This window comes from Heterodontus francisci, chromosome 20 (assembly GCF_036365525.1).
Source record: "Heterodontus francisci isolate sHetFra1 chromosome 20, sHetFra1.hap1, whole genome shotgun sequence".
NCBI classification, from domain to species: domain Eukaryota; kingdom Metazoa; phylum Chordata; class Chondrichthyes; order Heterodontiformes; family Heterodontidae; genus Heterodontus; species Heterodontus francisci.
The window spans coordinates 10,967,596-10,981,686 of NC_090390.1; the positions used below are offsets into that span (position 1 = coordinate 10,967,596).

General features: G+C 44.4%; 1 protein-coding gene across 1 annotated transcript in view; it reads left to right on the forward strand.

Moving 5' to 3' along the window:
* The first annotated feature begins 526 nt into the window (after positions 1-526).
* LOC137380899 (inorganic pyrophosphatase-like) overlaps positions 527-14,091 on the forward strand; it is a 52,434-nt gene continuing 38,869 nt past the window's right edge. Inside the window, exons 1-4 of the mRNA XM_068053304.1 lie at positions 527-582; positions 2,259-2,378; positions 4,970-5,056; positions 6,610-6,736. Of these exons, the coding sequence (XP_067909405.1) occupies positions 541-582; positions 2,259-2,378; positions 4,970-5,056; positions 6,610-6,736 (376 nt within the window). The 5' untranslated portion in view covers positions 527-540. The remainder of the gene's footprint in view (positions 583-2,258; positions 2,379-4,969; positions 5,057-6,609; positions 6,737-14,091) is intronic.

Consider the following 14,091-nt stretch of genomic DNA (forward strand, 5'->3'; position numbering starts at 1 on the left):
TTGTTGTTCATGTCCCACTTCAGAGACTTCAATACATAATATAAGCTAACTCCCTGGTGCAATATTGAGAGATTGCTGCATTGTCTGAGGTTTCATCTTTTGGATGAGTTAAACCGAGGCACCGTCTGTTCCTACTGATGGATGTAAAAGATCTCGTGGCACTAATTTGAAGAAGAGCCGGTGAGTGCTCTCCAAGTATCCTGGCCAATACTTATCTCTCAATCAACATCGCAAAAACAGTTTATCTGGTCGTTATCACATTGCTGTTTGTGGGAGTTTGCTGTGTGCAAGTTGGCTGCCACATTTCCTATAACTGACCACACTTCAAAAGAACTTAGTTTGCTGTAAAGTGCTTTGGGATGGCCTGTGGTTATGAAAGTCACTATATAAATGCAAGTCTTTTATATTAAATAGTAGCAAATTTGGATATAGGGGTCGTACCGAGGTGATGAATTGTGCTGGGATGGATATAAGGGATGAACTGTAGCACCAGTGCTCACTAAAACTGCCATGTGAATTTTCTTGCAGAATGTGTTTAACATGATTGTGGAGGTTCCTCGCTGGACCAATGCGAAGATGGAGGTAATTTATTTTTGCCCAGACAGTCTCGTATTAAAATGTAACCTTTTATCCCCCAAAACATAGTAACTTATTTGCACTCCTAAAGTAATTGTATGGATCAGTAAGGACTATTCTGAATTTGTTTTAAACTAATTTATTAGGAAATAGAAGCTGAGTGTTATTCAGGATCACTCATCTGCCTATTTATCTTTCTATCTGTATTTTTAGAAATTATATATTTGCATGCTTTTACAATAGTGTTGACACTTGGTCAAACTTTTGCATCATTGCAAGTTTCATGCCCATATTCATAATGGAGTTGTCCTCTACACATCATGGTTGAAGACTGACACACAGTCAACTTACTCAGTTCTGCTGCCATCTTGTTGCTCTGGTGTTCTGTTTGTCTCCCTCTTGTTCTGGCAGGTGCCTTCTTGCTCGCATGTGCACTGTTTAGCTCCCTCTTGGCAGTGGGTGGCCAGAGAACAAGCCACAGGTTAAATAAATGGTGGTGGTGAGAAAGGACTGTGGATCAGCTAGTTATCAGGGACTGAGCGGAGGCATAAGGCAGTGGCAAGAAAAATAAAACATATGCAGAGCATGTAATTATAAAGAGACAAAAATAGATAAATAAGGTTAAATAAGAACTGAGTTTCTTCCAAGGTGGCTAGCAAACAGAAAATGAAAACGATAATTTTTTTTTTTGCACTGGCACCCAGTATCAGTGCCTGTGACAGCATCCAGAACAGGGGCGGCACGGTGGCGCAGTGGTTAGCACCGCAGCCTCACAGCTCCAGCGACCCGGGTTCAATTCTGGGTACTGCCTGTGTGGAGTTTGCAAGTTCTCCCTGTGTCTGCGTGGGTTTCCTCCCACATGCCAAAAGACTTGCAGGTTGATAGGTAAATTGGCCATTATAAATTGCCCCTAGTATAGGTAGGTGGTAGGGAAAATATAGGGACAGGTGGAGATGTGGCAGGGATATGGAATTAGTGTAGGATTAGTATAAATGGGTGGTTGATGGTCGGCACAGACTTGGTGGGCCGAAGGGCCTGTTTCAGTGCTGTATCTCTAAACTAAAATCAAACACTGTCATTCATTGTGAAATCCTATTGAAAAATTTGCATGGTCCCCATTTTGCAGCTGCCGGTACAGTCTTCAACACAGCTGTCCTGCGCCCCTCTCCTTGGGTTCTGTGCCTGCTTGCCCCGCCACGCCTCCTTCCTGCAGTGTGGCAGCTCCACCCCCACTATTCAGCCTGCTTGTCCATTTAGAGTGGATTCCAAAGTCGCTACTGCTCAATTCCTCTCCACCACCTCTCCCAGTCGTCCTCCAGCTTCCTCTGGCCTTGCAAGTTTCTTCTGGCACAACTACTCATTCCCACTGGTTGCCTCTTCCCCCTGCCAGGCTTCTAACCATATTGTACATTCCTGGTTCCCCCTGGCCATTCACCCTGCTTTACCTGTTCCTGGCTTTAACCCTGTGGGGAACTGAACAAGCCGTGTGCAGGATGTAAGGGTGGAACCAGAACAGTTTGCAGGCTGTGATGTGGGCAGGAATCCTAAGCAGTGTGTTGGCTGCAGTTGGCGCTTGTATAGTAATGGGAAGGGCCAGGAGAAGGAAGTGTAGAGGATGCACTGAGATAATTGCATACATTCAACAGGAAATTTAACTAGATTTTGTGTTTTTATATTTTCAGATTGCAACAAAAGAGCCATTGAACCCAATCAAGCAGGACATTAAGAAAGGGAATATGCGATTTGTGGCAAATGTTTTTCCTCATAAGGGATATATTTGGAACTATGGGGCCCTTCCGCAGGTGAGTGTGGAGGTGGTATTTGCAATCACAGCACCTTTTTTACTGATTACAATGACAAATGATGAAAACAGTGGCTTCTAATTACTGGGAGGCCACAATTTCAGCGATGGGTAATTTAAGTGGAGACTGATGCTGCAAGCTGTCCACACTGACTCAAACGATTGGGATTCTAGTTTTGGGACAACCCTGTGAGAAAAACTTTAATGGATCATAAGAGTAATACAGGCAGCTCACTGCTGCTGAATGGTCATTTCAAAAAGTTACAAGGCTTTTGGAACCAGAAAATATTGCTCCTCCAAAAAAAAAAAATCTTTCCCGGAAAATAACGTTACAGGTGTGAGCACATCCCATGTTAGTGGCTGGTTTACTGGCAGCTGTTTCACTATAACTGATATAAATTTGTGATGTAAATCTAAAACGGACCTCATACAGCTGCTTTCTGGAATTCATTTTCTTTCTCCCGCAACTGCTGTTCTCGCTGTTAGATGTTTGGATTTTTATAGAACAGTTATTTTCTTTCACCTGCAGAGTACTCCAAGGATCTGTCCTTGCCACACCCCACAGCGAATTCATCCATGTGTTGCCTGTTGGTGCCAGCTTCCACAGAAAGGCTGACTGCACCAACTTTACCCCTCTCAAACCAACTGTATTGTCATACTGTTTGACATCCAGTACTGGATGAGCCACAATTATCTCAAACTAAATGTTGGGAAGAGTGAAGCCATTGTCTCCAGTTGCTGCCACAAACCCTTATCCCAACCATTGACACCATCCCCCCCTCTCTAGCCACTGACTTGAGGTTGAACCAGATAATTAGCAATCTTGGTGTTGTATTTAACCCCGAGATGAGCTTTTAACCACATAGCCACGCCATCACTATTATATTCTGGAAAGCCAGTTGGTGAAGGTTAGAACTGGAGCCAATCTTTACACTAAAGCATTTAGTTACACATTACAAGCATGCACCTCCTAACCCAACAACCACAGCTTGTTTTCCTGTCTATAGGAGCACAAGTGAATCCCCTGTTAATGCCTACCACCTGCATACAATTAGAAACAATTAAGATGCAATTATCAACAACTATGACTTGCTATTTCTACTTTCATGACATTGCCCATCTCCACCCCTGCCTTGGTTCATCTGCTGCTGAAACCCTCATCCATGCTTTTGTTACCTCCGCACTTAATTATTCCAATGTCCTCCTGGCTGACTCCCAGCTTGCACCCTCTGTAAAATTGAGCTCATCCAAAACTCTGCTACCTGTATCCTGACTCATACCAAGTCCCCTTCACCCATTTCCCCTGTGTGCACTGACCTACGTTGGCTCCCAGTCCAGCAATACCTTGATTTTGAAAATTTGCATTCTTGTGTTCAAATCTGTCCATGGCCGCCGCCTCCTCCACAATTACAAACCTCATCGGCCCTCATCTAACTTTCCGTTCCTTACACTCTGGACTATTGTGCATGCCCCCTTGAACCATTACCTGCGTTCCTATCACTCCACTAGGATCCCCACTCTGGTTTTCTCGCTCTGAACCTGGCCACCTCCCTCTCTTTGACCCTTGTTTAAAAACCACTTCTTTGATCAACTTTTGGTTAATCAATCTAATCTCCTTTGGTTCAACACCCTTATTCTTCGAGTGTCTGTGAAATACTGTGGGTTGTTTGATTCAGTGTTAAAGATATTATCAGTGCAAGTTGGAATTTGCAATAAGTCTTGTAAATGGACCTTGCCCCTGTCATCAAAAGCAGTTTGCTTTTATTGGTTAGCTCTGTCAAGCTGTGTAACCTGAAGTATTTGCATTATCCGTTTACTTTGGATGTGTGTTAAAGTTCCACTCAGAACTGGTAGCATATTGAACGTAGAACAGAACCTGGTCAACACCGGTAACAAATTCCCCCTCACTTCAGGGATCAACCAGCACAGAAGGATTTTCTTCTTATTCCCTAAATGTAACTGCAGTAAAGAATGTTTATTGCTATTGTCTTACCTGGGACTGCACTTGGGGCATGATTCAGTTTAGCTAGCACATAATTTGTGACATACTGACTATAAGGCTGCAAAGAATCCTAATGTATGTTCAGACTGCAACTATAGACCCACTATAGGCTCCTTTTCTATCCGTTATTTCCTTTCAAATTGGGTTGCAGGTCAGGGATACTCATGCCTGGACTGGTGGCGGGTCGAGGGATACCCGTTCTGGGACTGACAGCGGGTCAGGATAAGAGCCAGTCTTGTTCTCAAAACCCAGTGAGGTTCCTTGTTCCATCCCCATACCACGAGCAGGTCAACTCTGCCACACATTCACCACTTGACCCGCCGCCCGTGTGCGACCGGCAACCCCCAACCTGCCGCCCATGTGGGATCAACAACCCCCAACTCATCCGTGCAGGACCAGCAACCCCCGATCCGCCACTGAAGGAGTCACTGGCGCGGGTAGTGGGGGGGTGCTTTCGACATGCTGAAGGGGACGCTGTGGATTGGGGGGATGGGGGAGGTTCAACGGGCTGAAGGGGTTGTTGTGGATTAGGGGTTTGATGGGCCAGTGGTCCTCTGTCTGTAACTCCAACTGTGCTGTTATTTTTACAGACTTGGGAAGACCCGACTCACACAGATGAATCGACTGGATGTCGTGGGGACAATGATCCTGTTGATGTATGCGAAATTGGCGCAAAGGTATTACAGATAGATGTATGCTAACTTTTAACCAGTGCATTTAGATGCAGCCATTGGTTATAATGCTATTATCTTTTCATGTGGCAAAAGTGCTCCCCTTATAATTTTATCTGTTCTTCCCCTTCCTTAAAGATGCTGACTCGCTGGCTGGGGATTGAGTTTCAAGACTGCTCATGACTCCAGGCCATTCTTAAAGGCTCTCCCATTTGGTCTGCAGTAGGCTGTTTGACTGTGGGTGGCATCACAGTGGAGCTCTATTCTGTCCTTCACTCATGTCCACATTTTAGGCTGGTGGTAATTAGATAGCAGTCAGAGGCAGGAGCCTTATTGGGTTTATTAGTTCAGGAGTGGTGACGCTGCTTGTACCAGCAGAATTGGTGCCCTGGTTGATTTAGGCTGTCACTGCACAGTTATGAGCTACTATCTGCTAAAGGGATGTGAGCGGAAGGGCATAATCCCCTTCCTACGCCTTGGTCTCTGTGGGGGGGGGGGGATTGGTTATAACTCAGACTGGGTTAATGGGCCTCATTCGTGCTGCCACACCTGTAGTTGCTGAAATGCCAATCAACCTTTCCAGCCTAGAATGGCAACAATTAAAACTGGAGCCTAATTCCTTTAGTTAGCAAATTTAGAGATTTTTTTATAAATTATATTTTGTTATTTACATTTCTTTTCTCATTTCTCTCTCAATCCAGTCTCTTTCCTTCTTTATTTCTCCTTCTGTACCTGATTTAAATTTAAATCACCTTCCCCTCTTTCCCAATCCTGAAATCTCATTAGTAAAGGAAAAACTGTTAGTCCTGTTGTTCACTGAGATCCCATGTGCCCTGTTATCAACTCGCACCTACAGCATGTTACAAGGCAAAAAAAATTGCGCCTGCAGAGTGTGGGAAATAGTCCAACTAATACACATGCACCACTCCAAAATATCTTGGACTGTGGTATCATATTCAGCATGTAATTAAATAATGTTGATCCACTGTGAATGATGTTTATTGTCTCTATTCTCAGCCAAGGTACCAGAGGTTCCTCATCGAAATGGTGATCCTGATTCATCTCCCAAGATTAGGGAGATCAAATTGGAGACGTGCACCAGTCGTCCGTTAGAAAGCCCATTCAAATCATTCATCACTAACCATGCACTTCCTTCACCCAAATTATGTAATGGCCACACTAACACTCATTCTCCTCCTTGAACATAGGGATGCTGATGTGGGGTATTCACAACCCCTCACACCATCTATTTATCACACACGCACTGCACTCCCCTCACCATCTATTTATCTCGCACACACTGCACTCCCCTCACACCATCTATTTATCACACACGCACTGCACTCTCCTCACACCATCTATCTATCTCACACGCACTGCACTCTCCTCACACTCATCTTTTTCTTGGGAAGGTGTTTGGGGACTACGTTTTTAGGTTTTTTTTGTACAAGCAGGTATTGTTTCTTGGAATTCCTTTTGATGTTTTGTTTCCTGCAGCATGGCACCTGATCGGAGGTAATTAAGCATAATTTTAAGCCTGAATTACCGTCTCATTGCAGGTTTGTTCGAGAGGAGATGTTATCCGGGTAAAAGTTCTGGGGGTTCTGGCTTTGATAGATGAAGGTGAAACTGACTGGAAAATTATTGCAATAAACATTGATGATCCTGAGGCCAGTAGTTTTAAAAGTAAGTCCATACAGACAGCTATCTGGCTAACTAGTTGGAAAATGTTTCTGTAATCATGTTAATTGAATGCATTAGGCATGCTTTAGGGTCTGGGAGATGTAGCTGCCGAGACTAAAGGTTTTTTTTATTCTTTCATATGATGTGGGTGTCGCTGTCTTGGCCATTATTTGTTGCCCCTCCCTAATTGCCCTTGACAACTGAATAGCCTGCTTGGCCATTTCAGAGGGCAGTTAAGTGTCAACCACATTGCTGAGGGTTTGGAGTCACATATAGGCCAGGGAAGGATGGCAGAGTTCCTTCCTAAAGGCGTTATTAAACCAGATGGGTTTTAATGACAATCGATACGTTTCCTGGTACCATTACTGAATTTTAATTACTAGTTCAGTGACGTTTAGCACTGGGCCGCAGTCTTTCCCGCTAACTGCAGCCACGGGCTGCCTCGATTAGAAGAGGTGCCGCGCCCGCTGATCTTCCCACTCTAACCTGGAAATACAGTTGCATTTTGGATTTTCTTTACTTTTTTTAAACTCCCAATATTTTTGGTTCCATTTCTGAAAGGAACTCTGGTACGAGGGCAATATGGGGCAGGTGAGTTGTGGGCCCCAGTGTATTTCAAATATGTATATTTAAACATACTGTTCCTATTTAATCTTTCTGGCAAATTCCAAAACTGATTTCTTCAGGGCTGGTCCTGCCTGTTTTAATACTGTCAGTAAATTTGAAAAGATTGTATTTGGTTTTGATGTCCAGGTTACTTGTTTAGATCACACACGGTTGGATTTTAAGAGCCCACTGTAGCAGGTGAAAGAAATGGCAGCCTACACGCCACCGAGCCACCGCGATCTCCCATACGGCGGCTCATTTTAAATACGTGGGTCGGCCCAACCCCTCCCCCAATCACATGGAGGGGCCAGGCTGTCCAATGCTGGCAATGGCTTCAGCTGCCTGTGTGCCATTTCTCAATGGCAGCCAGCCAGCCCTTTTGGTGAATTTAAATTGTCATTACCCCGCCCCACTGTTGCAATGAAAATTCTGTCGCCCCTTTCCCACTCCCTCCCAATAACATTAAGTATTTGCCCTCTTTCTCCACCCCCCCCCCCCCCCCCCCCCAAAAAAAACACTTAGCTTTGAGATCTGACCTCCCCCTGCCCCCAACCAGTGTCACATCTGTTTTCCCCAGACAAGTAAGTGAAGGTGCGGGGGTGCCTAGCCACCGCACTGCAGATCGTAGGTAAGTGCATGTTAACATATTCGTTGTATTCATTGACATATTTAGATGCAGGTCCTGTTGCCCAGTGGTAGGGGCCACCACCAGGATGATTGGGCCCAACCTTCCCGACATTGGTCTCCGTGGTGGGCCTCTGCCAGAATGATCATCCGTTTTCCACCCACCCCCCACAGCTGCCATGGAGCCCGAAGTCGGGAGCGGGTAAAATCCGACCACAATGTGACACTGCTCAACTCTGACTTTGGTTTAACATTGCATCTCTCGCCATCTGATGTTTTTAGCATTGCTCTCTCAAGCAAAACCAAGAGAATCATTACAGCACAGAGGAGGCCATTCAGCCCATCGTGTCTGCACTGGCTCCGAATGAGCAATTCACCTCATAACCCTGTACATTCTTGCTTTTCATATAACAGTCTAATTTGCTTTTGAATGCTCCATTTGAACCTGCCACCACCACCGCACTCCCAGGCAGAGTATTCCAGACCTTAACCACTCGCTGTGTGAAAAAGATTTTCCTCATGTCGCTTTTGCTTCTTTTACCCATTACTTTAAATCTCTGCCCTCTTGTTCTTGATCCATTCACAATCAGGGACAGTTTCTTCCTATCTACTCTGTCCAGAACCCTCATGATTTTCTCCGTCAAATCACCCTTCTCCAAGGGAAACAGTCCAAACTTCTCAAATCTATCTTCATAACTAAAGTTCCTCATCCCTGGAATCATTGTCGTGAATCATTTCTGTACCCTCTCTAAAGCCTTCACATCCTTCAAATTAACTGATCATTTCATTTACTGCAGTTTGTGAGACCCTGTATGCAGATTAATTGGTGCAATCATTTACGAAAAGTAAAGCCAGTAGCGCTGAAGTATACTGGAATATGCTAAGGATTTGATTGTTTCTAGAAATGCAAGTTCCTTCAGAGAGAAACTGTCCTATCACACACCCCTAATTGTTCTCTTTACCCCCCCTCCCCACTTCGCTTTACTTGTTTAAAACATATTACATTTCTAACCTTTGCCAGTTCTGATGAAAGGTCAGTGACCTGAAACATCAACTTTGCTTCTCTCTCCACAGATGCTGCCAGACCTGCTGAGTATTTCCAGCACTTTTTTATTTCAGATTTCCAGCATCCGCAGTATTTTGCTTTTATAGAAATAGTATGTGCTGGTGTTGCAACTCCACGCATGTCTCATTCTATTCTGTCTGCCTCATCCTCAGCCTTTCAGTGTATCTTTCTATTCCGTTTTCTCTCATGTACTTGTCTAGTTTCCTTTTGGAAGCATCCAAGGTATTTGCCTCCATCACTTCCTGTGGTAGCGAGTTCCACATTCTAACTACTCGAGTAAATAAATTTCTCATTTTCCTATTGGGTTTGTTAGTAACTATCTTGTATTTATATCGCCTAGATTTGGATTCCCCCACATGTGAAAATATCCTCTCTGCATCTACCCTGTGCAACACATTCATAATTTTAAGACCTTTATTGGATCACCTTTAATTCTCTTTTCTAAAGATAGAAGCCCCAACCTGTTCAATCTTTCTCGATGGCTGTAATCTTAGTTCTGGTACCATTCTTTTAAATCTATGTTTGCATTTTCTCCAGTGCTTCTATTCATTTTTGTAGCATGGAGACCAGAATTGTGCTCACTCAGTACTCAAAGTGCAAGCTGATCAGGATCTTATACAAGTTTAACATAAATTCACTACTTTTTAATTCTATACCCCTAGAAATAAATCCCAGTGTTTTAATAGTATTTTTAATTGCTTTGTTGTCCTGAGATGCTGTGATGATTTGGTCACTTGTATCCCGAGATCCTATTCCATACAGTATTATATTTTTAATGTGTAGGTGATGCTTGTTTTTCCCTACCAAAGTGCATCACCTCACATTTATCTGTTATAGTTCATTTGCCCCTCAACTGCACAATCTACAAGTTATCTAATATTATAATGCATTCTTCCTCAGTTCAGTATCATCTGCAAATTTTGTTATGAGCGATTGACAGGACAAGATCCTCTGACCCAAGCAGCCTGTCCACGCAACTGTGATGCCTTGTACATCACAATATACACACTCCCCACCTCATCCGAAAAAACAGATAAAGACCTTGGCCAATTTGGGGAAGAAAAATTTGGGAAATTCCTCTCTGACCCCCTGAAATGTTTGAAACTGATCCAGGAGATCACTCTGGCTCTGATTAACATCATGCAGCTCCTACTTGTTGTACAAGGTAGTCTTTGCCCAGCCAGAAACGGATCCAGCTCTCACTTTGAAAGGATTCAGTGAATCAGTGTTCACATGAGGTGGCAGCCACAGGTCCAGTATTCTCTGGGGGGGAAAAAAACTGGAGTGTTGTGGCTGCATTCTGCACCATTTCCAAAGTCTCAATCACCCACAATGAGGAAAAAAAATGAACACCGTATTCCAAGTGGGGCCTAACCAAGTTTCTGTACTTGAACAGCGAGGTATGCTTTGACTTGTAGTCAGTTGTCCTATAAATGCACCCTATTCGCTCTTGCTATATTCACAGCATCGGTGTTGTCTATAGGCCACCAGCTAGTGGGAAGGATGTAGAGGAACAAATTTTCAAGGAAATTTAGAGGGGTGTGCAAATTATAAGGTAGTTATAATGGGGGACTTTAATTATCCAAACGTAGACTGGGATAGTAGTCGTGTAAAGGGCAGTGAGGGGCAAGAGTTCCTAGAGTGTGTTCAGGAAAATTTTCTACAACAGTATGTTGCTAGTCCAATGAGAAAGGAGGCACTGCTAGCCCTGGTTCTTGGAAATGAGGTGGGCCAAGTGGATCAAGTATCAGTAGGAGAGCATTTAGGGGATAGTGATCATTGTATCATAAGGTTTAGGCTGACTATGGAAAAGGACAAAGAATAATCCAAATCGAGAATAATTAATTGGGGGAAAGCCAACTTCAGTGGGCTAAGAATGGAGCTGGGGCAAATAAATTGGAGTCAGACATTGGGGTTAGGATTGGGGGAGAACGAATTTTAGTAAAATAAGGCAGGATCTGGCCACAGTCGACTGGAAATCTATGGAAGAGCAGTGGGGGGCATTCCAAAAGGAAATGGGGAGGGTACAGGCCCAACGTGTTCCCTCTAGGGTAGTAGGTAGAAACAACAAGCCCAGAGAAACCATGGATGACCAGAAATATTCAGGGTACGATGAGAAGGAAAAGAGAGGCTTTTAGCAAATACAAGGAGAGCAAATCAACGGAAGCATTAGTGGAGTACAGAAAGTGTAGGATGGAGATTAAGAAAGCAATTAGGAGAGCAAAAGGGATATGAGAAAGCTCTGGCTGGTAAAAGTAGGGAAAATCCCAAGATATTCTATAAGTATATCAATGGGAAGAGGATAACCAGGGAAAGAGTAGGACCCATTAGGGACCAAGGGGGAAATCTGTGGGTGGAGCCAGAGGACATTGGTAGGGTGTTGAACGAATACTTCACATCTGTCTTTGCCCAAGAGAATGAGGATGTAGATTGGAACTTAGAGAGAGAGAGAGACTGAGGTTCTTGAGCAAATTGTCATAGGGAGTGACAAGGTATTGGAGGTTTTGGCTGGCTTAAAAGGTCCGGACGATTTGTATCCCAAGATGCTGTGGGAGGCAAGGGTGGAGATTGCAGGGGCTCTGACCCAAATTTTTAATTCCTCTCTGGCCACCGGGGAGGTGCCAGAGGACTGGAGAACCGCTAATGTGGTCCCACTATTTAAGAAAGGTTGTAGTGATAAGCCAGGGAACTACAGACCAATGAGTGTCTTGTCAGTAGTAGGGAAACTATTGGAGAAAATTCTGAAGGAATCTGTCTCCACTTTGAGAGGCAAAATTTGATTAGGAATAGTCAGCATAGCTTTGTCAGAGGGAGGTCACGCCTAACAAATTTGATTGAATTTTTTGAGCATGTAACCAGGTGTGTAGATGAGGGTAGTGCAGTTGATTGTAGTCTACATGGATTTCAGCAAAGCCTTTAACAAGGTCCCACATGGGAGATTTATCAAGAAAGCAAATGCACGTGGGATACAAGGTAACTTGATGAAGTGGATTCAAAATTGGCTTAGCTGTAGGAGACAGTGTGATGACAGACGGCTGTTTTAGTGACTGGAAGCCAGTGTCCAGTGGCGTACCACAGGGATCTGTGCTGGGTCCCCTATTGTTTGTCATTTATATAAACGACATAGATGACTGTGGGGGGTAGGATCAGTAAGTTCGCGGAAGACACGAAGATTGGCCGAGTGGTTAACAGTGAGGTTGAGTGTCTTGGGTTACAGAAAGATATAGACGGGATGGTCAAATGGGCAGAAAAGTGGCAGATGGAATTTAACCCTGAAAAGTGTGAGGTGATACACTTTGGAAAGAGTAATGTGACACGGAAGTATTCAATGAATGGCCTGACAATGGGAAGTTCCGAGGAACAAAGGGACCTTGGCGTGTTTGTCCATAGATCTCTGAAGGCAGAAGGGCAGGTTAATAGGGTGGTGAAAAAGGCATGTGGGACATTTGCCTTTTTCAATCGAGGCATAGATTACAAAAGCAGGGAGGTCATGTTGGAGTTGTACAGAACTTTGGTCAGGCCACAGCTGGAGTACTGTGTGCAATACTGGTCGCCACATTTTTTTTTAAATTTAGAAATACAGCACTGAAACAGGCCCTTCGGCCCACCAAGTCTGTGCCGACCATCAACCACCCATTTATACTAATCCTACATTAATCCCATATTCCTACCACATCCCCACAATTCCCCTACCACGTACCTATATTAGGGGCAATTTATAATGGCCAATTTACCTATCAACCTGCAAGTCTTTGGCTGTGGGGGGAAACTGGAGCACCCGGCGAAAACCCACGCGGTCACAGGTAGAACTTGCAAACTCCGCACAGGCAGTACCCAGAACTGAACCTGGGTCGCTGGAGCTGTGAGGCTGCGGTGCTATAGGAAGGATGTGATTGCACTGGAGGGGGTGCAGAGGCGATTCACCAGGATGTTGCCTGGGATGGAACATTTAAGCTATGAAGAGAGGTTGGATAGGCTTGGGTTGTTTTCACTGGAGCAGAGAAGACTGAGGGGTGACCTGATCGAGGTGTACAAGATTATGAGGGACATGGACAGGGTGGATAGGGAGCAGCTTTTCCCCTTAGTTGAAGGGTCAGTTACGAGGGGACACAAGTTTAAGGTGAGGGGCGGGAGGTTTAAGGGGGATTTGAGGAAGAACTTTTTTACCCAGAGGGTGGTGACGGTCTGGAATGCCCTGCCTGGGAGGGTGGTAGAGGCGGGTTTCCTTTTTAAAAAGTACCTGGATGAGCACTTAGCATGTCATAACATTCAAGGCTATGGGCCAAGTGCTGGCAAATGGGATTAGGTAGACAGGTCAGGTGGTTTTAATGCATAGGTGCAGACCCGATGGGCCGAAGGGCCTCTTCTGCACTGTATTCTGTGAAGTTAGGACTGTTTTCCTTGGCGAAGAGAAGGCAGAGGGGTGATTTGATAGAAGTATTCAAAATAGTGAGTGGTCTGGACAGCAAAGATAGAGAGAAACTGTTCCCAATGGTGAGAGGATCGAAAACAAGAGGGCACAGATTTAAAGTATTTGGTAAGAGAAACACATATGTCATGAGGAAAAATGTTTTCACGCAGCGAGTGGTTAAGGTCTGGAATGCACTGCCTGAGAGTGTGATGGAGGCAGGTTCAATTGAAGCATTCAAAAGGGAATTGGACAGTTACGTGAAAAGAGAGAATGTGCAGGGTTACCGGGAGAATGGAACTGAGGGAATTGCTCTGAGTTGTTGCAGACACGATGGGCCAAATGGCCTCCTTCTGCGCTGTAACGATTCTGTGATCATGAATCTTTAGAGCTTGATGGACTAACATGTATAGATATCTATCTTCACTGTTTATAGTTTTCCCTGAAGGTTATATTTCTGTTCAGCATTCATACTGCCTACATGCATAACACTCAACTTTCCTAAGTTAAACACCATTTGCAGTCGTTAGCCCAATCCCAGCGTGACTAGATCTGCCTATAGTAGTCAAATCCTCAAGTCCCAATTTTTGCACTTATCTTGGTAATATCTGCAACATGGCAGATCATTCCTCCAACAACTACATCGAGATCATT